This window comes from Physella acuta, unplaced genomic scaffold (genome assembly GCF_028476545.2).
Source record: "Physella acuta isolate Inbredline_101_S28 unplaced genomic scaffold, ASM2847654v3 ptg000108l, whole genome shotgun sequence".
In the NCBI taxonomy this organism is placed as follows: domain Eukaryota; kingdom Metazoa; phylum Mollusca; class Gastropoda; family Physidae; genus Physella; species Physella acuta.
In genome coordinates, this window is record NW_026731628.1 from 488,594 (window position 1) to 510,222 (window position 21,629).

At 34.0% G+C, this 21,629-nt stretch overlaps 1 protein-coding gene and 1 long non-coding RNA gene across 2 annotated transcripts; both read right to left on the minus strand.

The window, feature by feature from the left end:
- Window positions 1-1,374: 1,374 nt before the first annotated feature.
- On the minus strand, window positions 1,375-6,851 carry LOC131934199 (calcyclin-binding protein). Its single transcript, XM_059290483.1, has 6 exons — window positions 6,616-6,851; window positions 3,936-4,143; window positions 3,606-3,702; window positions 3,222-3,318; window positions 2,062-2,162; window positions 1,375-1,828 (listed from the first exon to the last, which is right to left on the minus strand). Exons 1-6 carry the CDS (start codon window positions 6,634-6,636, stop codon window positions 1,672-1,674), a joined length of 681 nt encoding a protein of 226 aa, XP_059146466.1. The 5' UTR covers window positions 6,637-6,851; the 3' UTR covers window positions 1,375-1,671.
- A 10,108-nt stretch (window positions 6,852-16,959) lies between these two features.
- Window positions 16,960-19,503, minus strand: LOC131934215 (uncharacterized). Its single transcript, XR_009385563.1, has 4 exons — window positions 19,384-19,503; window positions 18,846-18,986; window positions 18,614-18,730; window positions 16,960-18,124 (listed from the first exon to the last, which is right to left on the minus strand). It is a non-coding gene; the product is annotated as an uncharacterized LOC131934215 (long non-coding RNA).
- Window positions 19,504-21,629: the final 2,126 nt, after the last annotated feature.

The window sequence follows — 21,629 nt, forward strand, 5'->3', positions numbered from 1 at the left end:
ACAAAGTGCACAACTAATCGCTGCAAGTGTAAAAATGACAAGCTGCAATGTAATTCTAAATGCCATACAAGTTCAACTTGTTGTAACAAATGATAATACTGATTGATTGAGACTATAGTACAATAAAGAATTTGAATGTTTCTGTCATTTACTTTAATTAATAATCAATAAAGACTTCATTTCATGATCCTTACGGCATTAAAAAACCCAAAATCTGCTCATCATTTTCTAATTCGGACTTTGGCCAGTCGTCCCTAGCCAGATGATCTTCTAATTAAGACTTTGGCCGGTTTACCATGGCCAGTCCGCGGACTGGCCGGCCAAAGGCCGAAATCAAGAGCTATTTCAGACTTTGGCTGGACCACCATGGCCAGTCTGCGGATTGGTCGGCCAAAGGCCGAAATCAAGCAAAGTTTCGGACTTTGACCGACCTATGGGAGGCGATATTGGCCGATCCACGCTTTGGCCGCACTTCGGGCTTTGACCGTAACATATATATATATATATATCTTCATGGGATCCTTGCACTGTTCCAGCCATCATTGGATCGCATATAAATAAGTTACTGACACCAGGACTGCTTACCTGTTAAGCGCTATAGTTTATCTGTATTTCGATGTAGCCATATCTACTGTATGTTTCAAACGTATATGTTATAGTCATGTTGTGTACTTAAATTCAAAGAAGCGTTGATCCCTAACATTTTGGTATACGTAACAAGCATGCCTTTTCTTCACGAAAATTTTGGTGATATTTTTAAATGTCAAATTTTTTATTTTTTTTTACTTTAAGCAAAAAAAATGAGAAAAGCCATGTTCAATGCAATGCAAGTAATTTAATTGATGTACTTATTTGTTAGGTTAGAAAAAATTGAGTCTGTTTTCTGCGTAAATGTCTTCATGTCGGGTTCAAAAGATTGAGTTTGTGACATACTTTTATAGATTTAAGCCCCAAACATGGCACTTTTAAGGATGTCGGGAAAACAATAATTTTAAAACCTCATAATTTTTCTACTGCTTGAAAAAAATTAACAAATTTGGTATCCAGTGTCTTAGAATTGTGAGTTCTTAACACATCAGCTTTCAAAAAAGCTTAGGAACAGTTTAAAAAAATCAGTTTCACACACTTATAAAACGGCAATATTTGAAGGGAAACAAATTTTACATTACATGCTCAAGTAAACGATTCTTTACATTTATCTCCCTTAATTATTTCGGATGAAAACATATTTTATACAGAAAGAGGCAGATAGTTTAGAGTTGTGTGGTGGTAATGTGACGCATAGAAAAACTGTTTTTTTCCCTTCCTTTATCACATTCTAAATACATACGGATAGTTTGAGAAAACCTGTAAAATAAAAAAAAGCTAGCTTAATAGGCTACATATTTTGTTTATTGTAATGAGAAAAATCAATTCTCCACCAATTAAATTCAGTAAGTATTTCGTATGAAATAAATACCTACGTATCAAAAACCAATTTTCAATTAACAGAAATAAATTTGTAATGGTGACAGTTTTGCAAGTTTTATAAAATTGATATGCCATCAATAATGAGTTTTGATGTGATGTATTTAAGAAAACAAAAAGGCTGCATATTGCATTAGTAACAATAAAATTGGCTTGCTAACAAAACATTAAAGTTAAAGTTGAATAACTATTGTTATTTCGGAATTATAAATCCCCAAAAGGTTCTTTATTTTGTTTCATTTGTGATTCATAGTAAGCTTTGGATATTGTGCGTTTCATTTCATCATCTCCCTCATCATACATGTTTTTTAGTAATTTTGTAATTCCAACACTTGGGTCTTCTGTGTCATCAAATTTTGGCCTGAAAAAATACATTTTTAAGTAAAAGCTGCTCAAATCAACAGTACATACAGTTCAGATTTGAGTAAGTTGAAGTGTAATACATAGACTAACATATCTGAGAGTAAAACTAAAAACCTACCAAAAAATCTAATGTCCAAAGGACTTAACTGTTTAAAAAGAACTGAATTGGGTGCTGCATGTTTTTCAGGAATGTTCCAAATGAGCTGATATCAAGATAAATTAACGACTTACTTGTTTTTTTCTTTTATCTTTTTCTCCCGTTCTGTAACCCATGGCCAAGTTTTGCCAGGCTCTGACTTTTTTAACATTACCAATACATAATCAGACTTTTTCTGAAAATAGATTGCATTAGATAAATAAGGATGAAAAATGTGTCTTTATTCTACAACTAGTGATAGAAATATACAATTTTATTTTGTTCTGATGTGACTTAGAGCTTCATTTTGTAAACACTATGTGAAAAATGTCAATGGCATAACACTGTTTAAATAAAAACTTATGTAACATACAGCTGACTTGTTCATTAACTGACACCACACGTACAGCTGACTTGTTCATTAACTGACACCACACATACAGCTGACTTGTTCATTAACTGACACCACACATACAGCTGACTTGTTCATTAACTGACACCACACATACAGCTGACTTGTTCATTAACTGACACCACACATACAGCTGACTTGTTCATTAACTGACACCACACATACAGCTGACTTGTTCATTAACTGACACCACACATACAGCTGACTTGTTCATTAACTGACACCACACATACAGCTGACTTGTTCATTAACTGACACCACACATACAACTGACTTGTTCATTAACTGACACCACACATACAGCTGACTTGTTCATTAACTGACACCACACATACAGCTGACTTGTTCATTAACTGACACCACACATACAGCTGACTTGTTCATTAACTGACACCACACATACAACTGACTTGTTCATTAACTGACACCACACATACAGCTCATTAACTGGCACCATGCATACAAAATTGCACAATATTGCAAGGGCACAGCCCCTTGGAAATTAAAAATATTTTAATTGCAGAAACCTTTCCAGGAGAATTCTCAACAACTTTTGCAAGCTCCATGGCGATCAGATGAAAGGTTTGATAATGCATAAAAGTTACACAGACATATATAATTTCATATATATATATATATATATATATATATATATATATATATATATATATATATATATATATATATATATATATATATATATATATATATAAACAGAGAAAGAGAGAATGATAGATAGATAGATTGATATAGATAATCTTATGTGTGTGAATATTTAAAATATTTAAGCAACAAAACAGCCACAATTATAATTTATGCTTAAATTTTAAAATCACGTTTTACCTTACAATAGCAGTCTTTAGGTACAATTTCTTCACATAACTTTGCAATGTGCAATGTACTGATTTTATTTTGAAATCTGACTTTAACAGTAACTGACCTAAAATTAGAATTTAAAACATACATTAATATGACATCACAATATGAGACTGCTTTACAACAATGGGCTAATTTACTGGATATCTTACATACTTGTATCCATCTAAGGAATTCTTATTATAGTGTCTGTAAAAAAACTGAACATCCTGTACTTTTCCCACAAGTGGTGATAAAATGATAATTTTTTACAAGTCGGTTTATTTTATGATAGCACATTGGTTAACATTGTAAATAGGTCAAATACATCATTCATGAGTAACAGGATTTAAAAAGAATAAAAGAACTGACTTGTTAGTAAAACTTGTCTGTACATTTTGCTCTGTTATAGAATCAAGACCACCAAGAGTCAGATACAGCTTCATAAATTTGTCTGACTGGTCCCAGGCTAAAACAGTTAAAGATTTTTTTTAAATAGTCACCTATCTTATGTTTAAATGTTCAGTAAGAAAAATGTTTCTATCCAGTTACAGATGTATGATACAATGAATGAAAGAAAAAGTTAAGCATGTAATTCTATAGCAATTATAAAATAACATTTTGAAGTCATTTTACTTATTGCCTAGCTTATAAAAATTCAGCAATTCAACAAAAATAAAACTATATATAAAATTTTATTACCATAATTAGTTATGTTTTCTTCATATCCTGCTGAATGTTCTGCTGTGCATGTCTTTTCTTCAATACCTTTTATTGCTAAGGCAGCTTTTGCTTCCAAAGTTAGGATGTCTCTTTTAAGTCTATCAATTTCTTTTAAAAGATTTTCCTGAACTTTTGGTCGTTTAGCAGACTTGTGTAAGAGCTCATACTCTGCTATGTCTTGTTTAAGCTGACAAGATATAATAAGATCCAATTAAATGCAGAGAGGAAACCATACAAAAAACATGCATGGTAAAAATATATTTTAATGGGTGACATTCCAGTTTTTCAGGACTTTAGTCAGTCTTAAGGTGGGAGCCTGATATTAGTTTTCTCTTAATGATATAAATCTCTAAATCTTAAAGTATGGACCTTAAATTTAGAATTTATGTCAATTTTTAATGGATATACTTTGCAAATGGAATAGGTTAAATTAGGACATTTTTAAACTCTAGATATTTAGGCTATGTGATAATGTTAAATAGGCTGTAAACTTAGATCTAGTGGCAAATTAAAGATTTTAAATTGCAATAAAATCTAAAAAGGCTAAACTGAGCTTCCTGGTTTTGTTTTTGGATGAGTCTAAAAGAACATATTTTTTATGTTGTGTTTTGTTTTTTTTTAATTCCATACGATATCTAGAGATCTTGCTTTAAATACCCAATATCATTCCTGACAAATATCATGGTGAATGGGAGTCGTTAGGGCTATGGTCAATGGTATGAACTTCTCTAAACTCAATAAGTTCAGCGTGCATTGATATTTTCTCGATTATTTAGAATTAACATCTAAATCTTTTTTTTTTTGTTCCAATCAAAAAAATAAACCCACATCTTAATAAAACCATGATAATGTACTAAATGTGGCATTCTTATTAAAATGAATAGGCCTAACTTATTATTGTTAATTATTAATAATTATTTTAATAAATGGCCAAGGCTATTCCCAGCCGGTTGGGAATTGAATAGCCGTATCGGGGCTATTCCCAGCTGGCTGTCATTTCATGCTAAAAACGACTGGGAATAATATATTACAATAATAAAAGCATTAATTGTGACTGGTGAGGTATAGATGAAGAGAGCAGTGTTGTTTTTATTGTGTTATATTTTCATAACAAAATTATTAGCCTATGGTTTATTAAATTTAGCTTTTAGGCTACATACCAATGCTGGTAGTAGATGAACTGATCAATTATCATTCATTATGCACTCTAATGAATTTTTATTAAATCTATACTATTCTGATTAATAGCTCTAGTAATTTTTTAAAAAATAATATTAATTAATAATTATGCATCAGTTTAGTTAGTAGTTCACATTGCTATTCAACTGTCAATAACCATTTAAAATTCGCATAGAACAAATATTAGGTGAAATAGGATGTCCTTTTAATTACTAGATCTAGATCTAAAATTTCCATCACACTTTTCTCAAGTTGTTTTTTCTCTTCGCAAAAATCTAAGGGACGGGTCTTAATATCACGTCATAAACTAAACGATTAAAAAATTAACAAACGTGACCCTTTTATAAACAACGGGAATAATAAAATTTAGATAATAGAGGGCATAAATTAAGTGTTAAAAGAAAAGGCACATGATGGGTTCAAACCCGCACCTTCCGGGACAGCAGCCACCCACATTTCCACTCGACCACACAACTTCTTAGTTACTTTGGTGTTTTTAACATTAAATCTGGCTACGGCCTAAGCTAAGGAGTAGAGTCTATATTATATTAATTAGTTTAATGGTTTAGTTATTAAGTTATAGATCTAGTAAAATAAGTATAGTTACTTTGGTAACTTTAGTTAATAGTTAGTGGTAATCTATCGTTTTGGGTACGTAAAATCGCCCGCGGCTATTAATGTACGAAAATGTTACCTCATTGTCAAGGCTGTAATAGAAGTATATTGTGATATGTTTGTGTCAAATATTATAGATAAATGAATAATAAACCTAAATCAACAGCTAAATATATCAATATAGGCAAGAAATTAACTTTAAACAGCAGTGTCTTCAAGCAAGATTTGCTATATAAACAACAGCCATTTGTAAAATAGAGTGACTTCCCCCTGAATCTTGCGCTGTAAGTCTAAAAAAAACAAAACTTTAACAAGATGGCTGCTATATAGTAAATGAGCATGGTTGCATCTGTTGGAAACATCGCTAGTGTTCATTTATTACTGAAAAGTTTTTATTTAATTGTTTAAAAACATGTAGGCCATTGTAGGCCCCTACATAAATGAAACAAGGAAACATTTTTTGTATTTTTCAAAATATAAATTCTCCTCAAAATGTGAAATAAATATTACAATGTAAGGAGTCACCTGTTTTTCACATTACTAGTCGCGGGCGATTTTACGTACCTAAAACGATAGATTACCGTTAGTTAACTTGACTTAGATTAGAGACTAGAGATCTAGAGCTAATCTAGTTATTCTTAGTACTGAGTGTTAATTATAATAATTATTAGGCCTATATTATTAGATCTAGATGGGCCTATAATAGATGTAGCTCTAAATAATTAGTATTAGTTATTTATTAGTAGATTCTAGTAGTTGTATAGATCTATTCTAGATCTAGAATCTAGATTCTAGATCTAAATCTAGACTAAGTTAAGTTAGTGACAGGCAAGGGGCCTACCTAACTGTACAAATGTCTGCTTACCTCGTCTAAATCTGTCGACATGATTTTGTCTTTCTATTCTCAATAAAGAAGGTATTTCAATAGATTTTCTAAATCTAGATAGATATAGATCTAGATCTAATCTATTTAGACTCTAGATTCTAGATCTACTTTCTAAGAACTGTCCTCTTTTCTAAAGAAAAGATCCACAAATTAATGATTTTTCTAGAAATTTCCGAGTAGTCAATGTTTTTTAGCAGAGTGGTTCCCCTTTAGATCAAAGCCCGTGTGCGCACTTCTCTCTCCCTGTCCGCAAAAATATTTTTTCACAGGATATGAGATCAGTATCTTCAGCGATATATCATATAGATCTATATTATATGGAGAACTTGATACGGACTTATGTTGAAAATAATGTTACATGTTTTTAAATGTATAAACTAAATTTCTTTAAAGAAAAAAAAAGAAAAAGAAAATCATATCCGAATGTTGCCAAATTTTCGGAAGAAAAATGCTTTTTTGCCTGTCCCATTTATAAATTTAACCCCTTAATGCCTGAATTATGTTCCAAGCGTGTAAAAAATTATTTGTGCTGATTTTCTCTCATCATACTGACACTGAATTTGAGGTATATAGTTGTTTTTAAATTTGGACTTATTTTTTATGTTAATTACGGTATGTCGCGAAAACGCGACATCAGGCACTTATGGACCAAACAGTAATATTTTTTTTTAGTCCCGCAGGCTCATTTTACTATATTTATTCACACGTGTTTCTCTAATTATATACGCAAAACAATAGAATATCACAAAATACACATATGGACATGCAAGCAGATGTAGACTCACTTGCAAAATTCATGAAAACTATAGTTTATTAGTTCAGGCATAGAGTTACATAATGTAATAGATTGAAATAATTGTGAGGTCAAGGGAACTCACTCTTCTGTATTAGTTATATTTATAATATTGTTATCTTGAGTGATGTCCCTTGTGCACTTCCTTCCGTCCTCTCTGTGTGTTACCATCGTGGTAGTTAGACCCAAATAAATGTGTTATATACAACCACAGGCTTCTGTCGTCAATCTATTATAACTGGCGACGAAGGATAAACATCTACTAGAAAGAGCACCTACTTACGCAAAAAAGAGGTTTGCTAGAGCTTATTAGCTAATTATTTCTAGAATTATGGCGCTGTATGGCCAAATAAAAGAATTCGATGCGAATGATGAAATCATTCAAGATTACCTAGAGAGGTTAAGCTTTTACCTAGAAGCTAACGACGTGACGATAGAAGCCAAAAAGAGAGCTATTTTGTTAACAGTCATAGGGCCTCAACAATTCAGGCTACTAAAGGACTTATGCGCACCAGCTAGTCCAGATACCAAGAGCTTTAACGAGCTGAGCAAATTGCTAACAGACCACCATGCGCCTGTACCATCAAAGTTTCTATGTAGAGCTAGATTTGACAGTAGGACTCGTCAACCAAACGAGTCAATATCAGAATATGTTGCTGCTTTACGTCATTTAAGTAGATTTTGTGAATTCGGAGACACGCTGTCTGACAGATTATGTGAAAAGTTTGTGACAGGTGTAAACAGCCCTGATATTCAAAGAAAGTTGCTGCTCGAGTCAGATCTAAAATTGGAAAAAGCAATACAACTTGCAATGTCATTCCAGCAGTCATCAGATGCGGCGAGATCTTTAGCACCTTCAGGGATCCATGCAGTAAACAGCAGGTTAGTCAATAAACATCAACCCCATCAGAGCATTCCAACTTATGCTAAACACCCTGCTCGTTCAAGTCCTAGATCTAAATCTAGTAACAATTATCAAAAATGTCATCGATGCAAAGGTCCCCATGCATCTCATCGGTGCAAGTTCAAGTTAGCAACTTGTTATAAGTGCGGTAAGCAAGGTCACATTGCCAAGGCCTGCTTCGCAAAGTCTTCGTCTGTTGCTAAATCTAGCCAGTCAAGACAGTACCGCAACCAAAAGCAGCACTATGTTAACTCTCACCAAGACTACCTAACCCAACCAATGAACCACTCTACCTGTGAAAATTCTCAAACTGATTCGCAGCCGGATTTCAACCTATTCTCTGTGAAATCAATAAGTCATGCTCCCATCAATGTACCAGTTTATATCAACGGTAAGAGCATCAGCTTCCAACTTGACACTGGAGCATCTCTAACAGTCATAACAAAGAAAGATTTTGACGCTGTCACAGGAGGATCAGTGTCTCTACAGCCGTGTCACAAGTGTCTAACAACATACACTGGTGGCAATGTTCCGGTAATAGGAGAGTGTATGGTTCATGTAAGTTGTAATGGTCAAAGTGTTAAACTTCCTCTTCTTGTGGTTGAAGGAAATGGACCGCCATTACTAGGTAGGAACTGGTTAAGTCATCTTAAGTTAAATTGGGAGAGTATTTGTTCATTGAAGAATGTAAAAGAATCTAGTCTTACTTCACTAGATAAAGTTATATCTGAAAATAAATGTGTTTTTGGTAATTCAGGTTTACTAAATGATAGAACAGTGAAGTTAAGCATTAAAGATACAAATCCAAGATACTGCAAAGCTAGAGTTCCACCTTATGCAATGAGGAATAAAATTGAAAATGAGCTAAGTAGATTGGAATCTAATGGCATTATAAAGAAGGTAGACTATTCCGATTGGGCGACACCCATTGTGCCAGTGTTAAAGAAGGATGGTTCTATAAGAATTTGTGGAGATTATAAAACTACACTGAATAAGCAAATAGAGCTAAATAGGTACCCTATACCTAACATTGAGGAAATTTCCTTGAATTTGGCAGGAGGAGACAAATTCACTGAATTAGACTTTAGTCATGCTTACACTCAACTAGAACTGCATCCAGATTCAAAAGTCTATACGACAATAAACACACATAAAGGACTCTACCAATATGAAAGACTATGTTTTGGCATATCATCTAGCCCTGGAATTTTCCAAGCTGTCATGGACAGTATTTTTAAGGATATTCCAAATGTTTGTGTGTACTTTGACAATGTGTACATAACTGGTAAGAATGACACTGAACATCTTAAAACACTTGATAAAGTATTGAAAATTGTTGGTGAAAAAGGTTTAAAGATAAACAAAGATAAATGTCAATTCATGCTGACAGAAATTAGTTTTCTTGGTTATATATTAAGCAAGCAAGGCATCAGACCTCAACCTGAGAAAACAAAAGCCATTAAGGAAGCACCCAAACCTGAAAATACCCAACAACTAAGAGCTTTTTTGGGCTTGATAAATTACTATGCAAAGTTCATAGGAAATCTGTCTGGTAAACTATCACCACTGTACAAGCTGCTACAGAAAAATGCAACTTGGCACTGGGGTAAACAACAAGATACTGCTTTTAATACAGCAAAAGAGGCTTTGTCTGCTGACACCTTACTAACTCACTATGACCCAGGGAAAAGACTTATATTAACATGTGATGCTTCACCAGATGGTGTAGGAGCAGTCTTGTCCCACATGGATGAGAAGGGTGACAGACCCATTGCTTTTGCCAGTAGATCTTTGAACCAGGCTGAGAAAAATTATTCTCAGTTAGATAGGGAAGGCTTAGGCATCATTTTTGGTGTTAAGAAATTTCATAAGTTTCTGTTTGGTAGGAAGTTCACCATCTTTACAGATCATAAACCATTGCTAGGTTTATTTGGAGAAAACAAAACCCTACCTGAGCATGCCTCACCAAGAATTCAAAGATGGGCTATCACACTAACTGCATACAATTATGAATTGAAATACAAACCTGGATCTGAGAATAGTGCAGATAGTCTTAGTAGATTACCTTTAAAAAACCAAAGCCTGAGCTATGTACCAGAAGATGTATTTGTTCTCTTCACTATCATGGATAACTCCAATATAAATGTGAATGATATTAAAAGAGAAACACAAAAAGATGAGTGCTTAATAAAAGTATATGAGTACTGTAAGAATGGTTGGCCTGAAGAGTCAGTGAATGATGACTTAAAGCCATATAAAATAAGAAATAAAAACCTTTGTGAAGATAATATAAAAGATGGAGAAGATGCAGTCCATTATCAGTCAGATTTGCCTAAACAAAGTATTTGTAACTTAATAAATGATTATGGTGATATGGCAATTTCAAATGTTTTAAAGAGAATACATTAGTAAGAAGGAATGTGATCATCAAACAACTTTGCTAACATCATTAGCACTTACAGAAACTAAAAGGGTAACATCAAAAGAAAAAAAAAAAGATTTTTTGCCATTTAATACTTTCAGATGCCAATTCAAAAATAGTTCCATTAAATCATGACAACTCATGCATTGAAAGAGAATTTGGTGTTAATAATAATGTGTATCTAAGAAATTATGGGAGAAAGGAAAAATGGATACCAGGTCAAATTGTTCAATGTACAGGACCTGTGTCTTATAAAGTAAAAACAAATGATGGACTTATTGTCCGTAGACATGCAGACCAGTTAAAAATAACTTGTGCAGATAATAAGTGTGAATCTGTCAATCCCACCAAATCTGAACAGTTCACACCAACTCAGTTGTTCCACAACCAAGTTCTGTTGATATGAGTGAACCAAGTTGTCTGGAGTCAGAAAATGTAAATTCTGGAGTTAATGATTTAAATCCTAGACCTCCTGAGATAGAGAATCCAAATGGTCAGAATATTGAGTCACCAAATCAAAGGCCACTGAGAAGGTCAAACAGGACAATCAAAGTCCCAAATAAGTTAGACCTATGATTTTAAAGGTCAAAAGGACTTTGACATCATTGTTTTGTATTTTGATTATGTTGTAGCATATTGTGCATTGTTTGTAAGGATGTAATCTACCATAGTGTTCATGTTACAATATAATTGGTGATGTTAGGATACTATCAATTGTTCTATTGAGAGATGTGTTATTGTGTTCTAAGGGTAAAGGGATGTAATAGATTGAAATAATTGTGAGGTCAAGGGAACTCACTCTTCTGTATTAGTTATATTTATAATATTGTTATCTTGAGTGATGTCCCTTGTGCACTTCCTTCCGTCCTCTCTGTGTGTTACCATCGTGGTAGTTAGACCCAAATAAATGTGTTATATACAACCACAGGCTTCTGTCGTCAATCTATTATACATAACTCTGCTGCACCTGCTCACTGTCTAACTCTTATGAATGGGTATTTTGAAGCCTTGCTGTCGTGGTTCTAACACACTACATATGAAAAGATTTTCTTAAATGTGTAGAGCCTTACCCAGTCAGCACACATATATTGGCCCAATATTGGCTAAACATTGGCTACCAATATTGGCTACATCTTGGTGCAATATTGGCTTAACCTTGGCCAAACATTGGTAGTGAAACTCGGCATGATGTTGGCGCAATGTTGGCACAATATTGGCTATATCCCGGCTACATATTGGCCCAACATTGGCTAGATCTTGGCCAAATATTGGCTATATCTTGGCCCAATATTGGCTATATCCCGGCTACATATTGGCCCAACATTGGCTATATCTTGGTTACATCTTGGCCCAACATTGGCTACATCTTGGCTCAATAATGGCTATATCTTGGCCCAACATTGGCTATATCATGGTGACATCTTGGCCCAATATTGGCTACATCTTGGCTTAATAATGGCTATATCTTGGCCCAACATTGGCTATATCATGGCTACATCTTGGCTCAACATTGGCTATACCTTGGCTCATCCTGTATTATATCCTGTCTACATCTTGGCCCAATAATGGCTATATCTCGGCTATACCTTGGCTCAGCCTGTATTATATCCTGGCTATATCTTGGCTCAAATTTTGATTTTCAGCATACAAAAAGATCCATTCTCATATCAGTCATAATATTTACAAAGTTAATTTCAAAATGTGAAAGAAATTTTAATCAAAATGTAGTAAAGCAGCAATACATTCACAAGAACTGCTCATATATTAAAATATGTATTATACCATTTATTCAAATGTAAGAAAGCTATAACTATTATAATAGATTGACGATAGAAGCATGTGGTTGTATATAAACGTTTATTGGGTCTAACTACATGTTGATAACCAGAGAGGGCGGAAATAACGAGAGACAACTATTTATATATATGTAAGGGACATCACTCAAGATAACAATATAAATATAATACTAATACAAGAAGAGTGAGTTCCCTTGACCTCACAATTATCTCAATCTATTACATCCCTTTACCCTTAGAACACAATAACACATCTCTCAATAGAACAATTGATAGTATCCTAAAATCACCAATTATATTGTAACATGAACACTATGGTAGATTACATCCTTACAAACAATGCACAATATGCTACAACATAATCAAGATACAAAACAATGATGTCAAAGTCCTTTTGACCTTTAAAATCATAGGTCTAACTTATTTGGGACTTTGATTGTCCTGCTTGACCTTCTCAGTGGCTTTTGATTTGGTGACTCAAGATTCTGACCATCTGGATTCTCTATCTCAGGAGGTCTAGGATTTAAATCATTAACTCCAGAATTTACATTTTCTGACTCCAGACAACTTGGTTCACTCATATCAACAGAACTTGGTTGTGGAACAAACTGAGTTGGTGTGAACTGTTCAGATTTGGTGGGATTGACAGATTCACACTTATTATCTGCACAAGTTATTTTTAACTTTATAAGGCACAGGTCCTGTACATTGAACAATTTGACCTGGTATCCATTTTTCCTTTCTCCCATAATTTCTTAGATACACATTCTCCTTAACACCAAATTCTCTTTCAATGCATGAGTTGTCATGATTTAATGGAACTATTTTTGAATTGGCATCTGAAAGTATTAAATGGCAAAAATCTTTTTTCTTTTCTTTTGATGTTACCCTTTTGGTTTCTTTAAGTGCTAATGATGTTTGATGATCACATTCCTTCTTACTTAAAGCATTTGAAATTGCCATATCACCATAATCATTTATTAAGTTACAAATACTTTGTTTAGGCAACTCTGACTGATAATGGACTGCATCTTCTCCATCTTTTATATTATCTTCACAAAGGTTTTTATTTCTTATTTTATATGGCCTTAAGTCATCATTCACAGACTCTTCAGGCCAACCATTCTTACAGTACTCATATACTTTTATTAAGCACTCATCTTTTTGTGTTTCTCTTTTAATATCATTCACATCTATATTGGAGTTATCCATGATAGTGAAGAGAACAAATACATCTTCTGGTACATAGCTCAGGCTTTGGTTTTTTAAAGGTAATCTACTCAGACTATCTGCACTATTCTCAGATCCAGGTTTGTATTTCAATTCATAATTGTATGCAGTTAGTGTGATAGCCCATCTTTGAATTCTTGGTGAGGCATGCTCAGGTAGGGTTTTGTTTTCTCCAAATAAACCTAGCAATGGTTTACGATCTGTAAAGATGGTGAACTTCCTACCAAACAGAAACTTATGAAATTTCTTAACACCAAAAATGATGCCTAAGCCTTCCCTATCTAACTGAGAATAATTTTTCTCAGCCTGGTTCAAAGATCTACTGGCAAAAGCAATGGGTCTGTCACCCTTCTCATCCATGTGGGACAAGACTGCTCCTACACCATCTGGTGAAGCATCACATGTTAATATAAGTCTTTTCCCTGGGTCATAGTGAGTTAGTAAGGTGTCAGAAGACAAAGCCTCTTTTGCTATATTAAAAGCAGTATCTTGTTGTTTACCCCAGTGCCAAGTTGCATTTTTCTGTAGCAGCTTGTACAGTGGTGATAGTTTACCAGACAGATTCCCTATAAACTTTGCATAGTAATTTATCAAGCCCAAAAAAGCTCTTAGTTGTTGGGTATTTTCAGGTTTGGGTGCTTCTTTAATGGCTTTTGTTTTCTCTGGTTGAGGTCTGAGACCTTGCTTGCTTAATATATAACCAAGAAAACTAATTTCTGTCAGCATGAATTGACATTTATCTTTGTTTATCTTTAAACCTTTTTCACCAACAATTTTCAATACTTTATCAAGTGTTTTAAGATGTTCAGTGTCATTCTTACCAGTTATGTACACATTGTCAAAGTACACACAAACATTTGGAATGTCCTTAAAAATACTGTCCATGACAGCTTGGAAAATTCCAGGACTAGATGATATGCCAAAACATAGCCTTTCATATTGGTAGAGTCCTTTATGTGTGTTTATTGTCGCAGAGACTTTTGAATCTGGATGTAGTTCTAGTTGAGTGTAAGCATGACTAAAGTCTAATTCAGTGAATTTGTCTCCTCCTGCCAAATTCAAAGAAATTTCCTCAATGTTAGGAATAGGGTACCTATTTAGCTCTATTTGCTTATTCAGTGTAGTTTTATAATCTCCACAAATTCTTATAGAACCATCCTTCTTTAACACTGGCACAATGGGCGTTGCCCAATCGGAATAGTCTACCTTCTTTATGATGCCATTAGATTCCAATCTACTTAGCTCATTTTCAATTTTATTCCTCATTGCATAAGGTGGAACTCTAGCTTTGCAGTATCTTGGATGTGTGTCTTTAATGCTTATCTTCACTGTTCTATCATTTAGTAAACCTGAATTGCCAAAAACACTTTTATTTTCAGATATTACTTTATCTATTGAAGTAAGACTAGATTCTCTTTCATTGTTCAATGAACAAATACTCTCCCAATTTAACTTAAGATTACTTAACCAGTTCCTACCTAGTAATGGTGGTCCATTTCCTTCAACCATATAATAGATTGACGACAGAAGCCTGTGGTTGTATATAACACATTTAATGGGTCTAACTACCACGATGGTAACACACCGAGAGGACGGAAGGAAGTACACAAGGGACATCACTCAAGATAACAATATTATAAATATAACTAATACAGAAGAGTGAGTTCCCTTGACCTCACAATTATTTCAATCTATTACAAACCACAAGAAGAGGAAGTTTAACACTTTGACCATTATAACTTACATGAACCATACACTCTCCTATTACCGGAACATTGTCACCAGTGTATGTTGTTAGACACTTGTGACATGGCTGTAGAGGCACTGATCCTCCTGTGACAGCGTCAAAATCTTTCTTTGTTATGACTGTTAGAGATGCTCCAGTGTCAAGTTGGAAGCTGATGCTCTTACCGTTGATATTAACTGGTACATTGATGGGAGCATGACTTATTGATTTTACAGAGAACAGGCTGAAATCCGGCTGCGAATCAGTTTGAGCATTTTCACAGGTAGAGTGGTTCATTGGTTGGGTTAGGTAGTCTTGGTGAGAGTTAACTTAGTGCTGCCTTTGGTTGCGGTACTGTCCTGACTGGCTAGATTTAGCAACAGACGAAGACTTTGCAAAGCAGGCCTTGGCAATGTGACCTTGCTTACCGCACTTATAACAAGTTGCTAACTTGAACTTGCACCGATGAGATGCATGGGGACCTTTGCATCGATGACATTTTTGATAATTATTACTAGATTTAGATCTAGGATTTGAACGAGCAGGCTGTTTAGCATAAGTTGGAATGCTCTGATGGGGTTGATGTTTATTGACTAACCTGCTGTTTACTGCATGGATCTCTGAAGGTGCTAGAGATTTTGCCGCATCTGATGACTGCTGGACTGAAGTCGCAAGTTGTATTGCTTTTTCTAATGTTAGATCTGACTCGAGCAGCAACTTTCTTTGAATATCAGGGCTGTTTACACCTGTCACAAACTTTTCACATAGTCTGTCAGACAGCGTATCGCCGAATTCACAAAATCTACTTAAATGACGTAAAGCAGCAACATATTCTGATATTGACTCGTTTGGTTGACGAGTCCTACCGTCAAATCTAGCTCTACATAAAAACTTTGATGGTACAGGCGCATGGTGGTCTGTTAGCAATTTGCTCAGCTCGTTAAAGCTCTTGGTAGTTAGACTAGCTGGTGCGCATAAGTCTTTTAGTAGCCTAAATTGTTGAGGCCCTATGACTGTTAACAAAACAGCTCTCTTTTTGGCTTCTATCGTCACGTCGTTAGCTTCAAGGTAAAAGCTTAACCTATCTAGGTAATCTTGAATGATTTCATCATTCGAATCAAATTCTTTTATTTGGCCATACAGCGCCATTATTCTAGAAATACTTAGCTAATAAGCTCTAGCAAACCTCTTTTTTGCGTAAGTAGGTGCTCTTTCTAGTAGATTATTTATCCTTCGTCGCCAATGTGTTAGATTGTAATCACTGACGAGGAGCCACATTGGTTGTTAACAGTCTTTATTTACAGCCATGATGGAAAGAGGAAGGAAGTGGCGAGAGACAACTATTTATATATATGTAAGGGACATCACTCAAGATAATAACATAAATATAATACTAATACAGAAGAGTGAGTTCCCTTGACCTCACAGTTATCTCAATCTATTACAAAAACAAATATGTAAATAATAGTGTAGTAACTTTCATTTTGCTTTTATACAAACTAATTAAAACAAATATACAAAACATTTTCATATAATGTAACAGATGTTAAGTACAGTTTAAATTAAACTAATGTAAAAACTTAATTTACTGTACACGAATACAGAAGCTGTCTTGTACTATGATACGTAAACATATCATTAAAAATAAAAAGTATAAAATATTTGTCTAACAACATTTAATTGCATAGCTTGTTTAAGTATTCTAATTAAGGTAGATTACAGTTTAATGCTGGACGAGTCTACCTTGTCCATAAATAACAGAGCTAAAATATGTTCAGGATCTCTAGATTATAGTTTGTGGTTAAATAGTGTTGAAATGAATGCCATTGTGTATACAAAATGTACAATCTTTCAAAAGACCGATGGTTCGAGGGTTTATACGCATTGTGTAGATCAGGAATATCACTGCGATATTCAATAAATATGTTTTTTTTTGCCTCGAGTGTGAGGTATTTAATTATAGTACAGTTAATATATTAATTTACTTCATTAATTAGAAATAAATATCACCAGCAGAAGTATTGTCAATACAAATGTAGCAAACTTTTTTCAGATTGTACAGTGAAACAAAATAATGAAAGAAATTTGCAACTAATTCTTTAAAGAAAAAAATGTACCTATATTGTATATTGCATTTCATTTAGGACACTAAATCTACACTAAACATATATACAATGCAAACTTAAATTATTATATTATTACAAAAGGAAACAATTTATTAATTTACAAATCAGCATTTTTCTTAGACTATTTTGGTAAGAGAATCTTTTCTTTTTGTTAAGTATTTAAATGCAATTTGTATGAAACTGTTAAACTGATCCAACTGATAAAAAAAATTGAAAATCTGATCTAAAATTATTACGAAAATCACTGTTGTCCTCATTCTTGTTGACCCTTGTGGAGCTGAGAGACACAACCACACCTCTCTCTTTTTATACTTGGTTTTGGGAGATTCCCCAAAGTTGGGTCCATGACATTCTGCCTGCTTGTGCTTTGTTGGTTTCTGATATTTTCCATGTTTGTTTTGGATAACAGACTTTCTCTTTCCTTTGGGATTCAAATCCAATATAAGCCTGGTTGTTGATTTGTGCAAGGTATGTCATAATCCATCCACATTCTAAAAAAGAAAAGTTACACACTAAAAGATATTTATGAAACAATTACAACTATACACTGCTCTTTTTGCACTAAATTTGCTAGTTTCATTTTCTTTTGCACTGCACTAAACATACAACAAGAAGCCCCTAACATCATGTTTGCTACCTTGTAACGATATATTATATAGGTATAAAGACTGGTGGTCAGGGGTGTTCATGCTACCCAGGTAAATAATAAAAAGTGGCCATATATAATTTTAATAGTAGAACTGCAGTTCCTTGCTGCCCAATAGGATCCTTTACAATATGTGTTCACTTATATGTTTACACTTATACTATATATATATATATATATATATATATATATATATATATATATATATATATATATATATATATATATATATAGTTACCTGTGTTATATATGTATATTTTTATAAACAAAAGTGAAAAAAAGACCTTGTAATAAAAATAAAATAGTATGTATATAAATATTATAAACCCCTTACCCTATGCCTCTGAGTTAAGAAGGTGCCAGACAATTTTTGAGCAATTTCATCAACTTTATCATTTCAGTAATTGAACGATTGGACCCTTCAGAGTGACCCAGAAGTAATGCTTGTGGTCTGAAATTATTTTACTAATATCAGTAAAGGCATTAACTACACATGCTGATCATTAAATGCAAGCAAAAATTACTAAATGAATATTATTATTCACTTTGAAACAATGTAAACTTACAGTTATTAAGTGTTAAGAACATTTAGTAATCTTCTGGTGTAGCCAGCATTTGGTGAAGTATCAAGCAGTGGAGACCTTATAATTTATTAAAAGATTGATATATCTCCAGTGGGCTGATTGATACACACAACACCTGGAGGCCTGAAAAGAAATGGCATTCTTTGTTATTAAATATAATAATAAAATGAATGGGTAATACAATAAATGATAGCCAGATTAGATACTCCATTTTTAAGACTATTAATAACAATGTACTAATTGTGGACAATGATACATCAAACCCAAGCTTAATCCTACACAAAACTCCAAATATGATACTATCATTTTATAGTACATAAGTATCATAAGAATGTCTAAAAATGTCAAGTTCCCTTTCTAGCGTGTGCCAATAGGACAAGGTATGTACAGTATCTCTGTTTATTTGATCTCTGTATATAAAGGATTGTGTAGTCAGCACTATATCTAGCCACCTTTTTATTTCATAGTCTTAAATCGGGTATATATCAGAGTTAGGTGAACAAATGAATGTACTACTAACTTGGCTTTATGTTTAGCAATAGTGTCCTCAACCATTTGCCTACTCTGTCCTTTATATGATAATATGAGTAGTGTTGATCAATAAGTAGGACTTACGAATAGTACCACCTTACCGCTGTTGGTCATGAAATTAAGTGTTGCTCTGAGGTCTCCACACTACTATTTACATCAGAGTTTCTTCCAGGCATCTCTTCGGGGGGGCTTCGCCCCCCCCTCCCCGAAATTTTTTTACCGCCCCCCCCCCCCCCCCGAACGAAATGAAATTTATATAATTTATATAGAAAATATATACTTTTAACAGTGTCCGCCCCCCCCCCCCCCGAAGAAAGTTTACCGCCCCCCCCCCCCCCCCCGAAGATTTCAAGTGCCCCCCCGGAGAAAAAAGTCTGGAAGAAACACTGGGCCCAATGCAGATTTTAGTTCAACAGTGAGAGGTTTTAGTAGTATAACTTTATCTAATCTAGATCTAGATCTATAGATCTATATTCTATATATTATATATATATAGCCTACAGAATCTGGAAATCTGGTATTTTTTTGTTGGAAACTTCATGTCATTAAATAAAAAGTAGTTTATTTGAGGTAATAAAATGAGCCTATAGATAGATAGGCCTATTATTAATAGGCCTACTTATTATTATTATTAATAATAGTATTAAATAGTATTAATAGATCTAATCTAGTCTAGTAATGTCAATACTAGACTAGATCTAGATCTAGATTCTAATACTAGTTCTAGAACTCTAGATCTAGATCTAAATAACTAAAAATCGTAATCAGAGTGATGTTAATTTTGACAGCGTTTTTTGTGTATTGAAAAGTATGCAAGTATCAAGCACAGAGGGGGGGGGGGGTACATATTAATAAATAATCATTCACTTTAACTTTTAAAAAACCTTAATTTTATTGTATTATATTAGTGTAAGGATTTGAAACTGTCTTTACTATTAATTCAGAGAGAGAGAGGAACAGTAGACACAATTAAACAATTATAGAACAAATTTCTAAATGTTAATTAAACAAACAGTGTGAGTGTATTTTGATACTATTGATAGGTATTCATTTTGAAGAAAATTAACTTAGTCAACTAGAATTCTAAATTGATTCAAGATTGTCATTCAAATTCCTATTACTGTTACAGCTTCCTCTGAGAGAATAAGATGTAAATCAGTGTTTCTTCCAGACTTTTTTCTCCCGGGGGGCACTTGAAATCTTCGGGGGGGGGGGGGGTGGTAAACTTTCTTCGGGGGGGGGGGGGCGGACACTGTTAAAAGTATATATTTTCTATATAAATTATATAAATTTCATTTCGTTCGGGGGGGGGGGGGGGCGGTAAAAAAAATTTCGGGGGGGGGGGGATTCGCCCCCCCCCCCCCCGAAGAGATGCCTGGAAGAAACTCTGATCGTGAAAGATTTTTATGTGTAATGGTTTCTCGAGGTATGTTTATTTATTTTTTTATTTTATTTTTTATTTATATTATTAATTTTAAAATACATTTCCACTGCATACTATGTCATTCTTTAGTATGTATTTTTTTTAAAATAATAATTAAGAGAAGTAATTGCTTTTTAATTTGTTTAGTACAAATCTATTAACAGGAGCGTATAGGCACCCCTATTTAACTTTTTTTAAAAGGGAAATAAGTCGTGGAAGTGTTTTGAACGTAAGCCTATCTTTCACACTACAGCTTATGGTTTAAAAACAAATGGAAAAAGAATATACAAACAGTGTTTCTTCCAGACTTTTTTCTCCGGGGGGGCACTTGAAATCTTCGGGGGGGCGGTAAACTTTCTTCGGGGGGGCGGACACTGTTAAAAGTATATATTTTCTATATAAATTATATAAATTTCATTTCGTTCGGGGGGGCGGTAAAAATTTTTCGGGGGGGCTTCGCCCCCCCGAAGAGATGCCTGGAAGAAACTCTGTATACAAAAGCGTGGGATGGTGTCTACAGAATAAAGATAATCCAGCTGCACTGCAGTATTCTTTTACGAAACATCCATCAAGTCAAAAATGCAAGAAAATTATTTTTTTTAAACTATAAAAAGTTGATTATGGTCGGCTGAGGCCCCTAAATGGCGTGCCCCCCCCCCCCCCGCGTGGTTTTTGGCACTGTAGTTCCGCCCCTGCATTTGACCTATATTTGCTATACACACAAAGCACGTGAACAAATACTGTCAAATAATGATAGTTTTCAGCCGTTTTATATTCTTACATGCTCAATGAAGCTGCTGTTGGTACTTGAT

What these genes read in the sequence shown, in the direction of transcription:
- LOC131934199 (XM_059290483.1), bottom strand. Translation starts at nt 6,636, where the DNA reads ATGTCGACAGATTTAGACGAG. An exon ending in AGAAAACATAACTAATTATG is followed by an intron (nt 3,703 to 3,935) that starts GTAATAAAATTT and finishes TAACTGTTTTAG; the next exon opens with CCTGGGACCAGTCAGACAAA. An exon ending in CTAAAGACTGCTATTGTAAG is followed by an intron (nt 2,163 to 3,221) that starts GTAAAACGTGAT and finishes ATCTATTTTCAG; the next exon opens with AAAAAGTCTGATTATGTATT.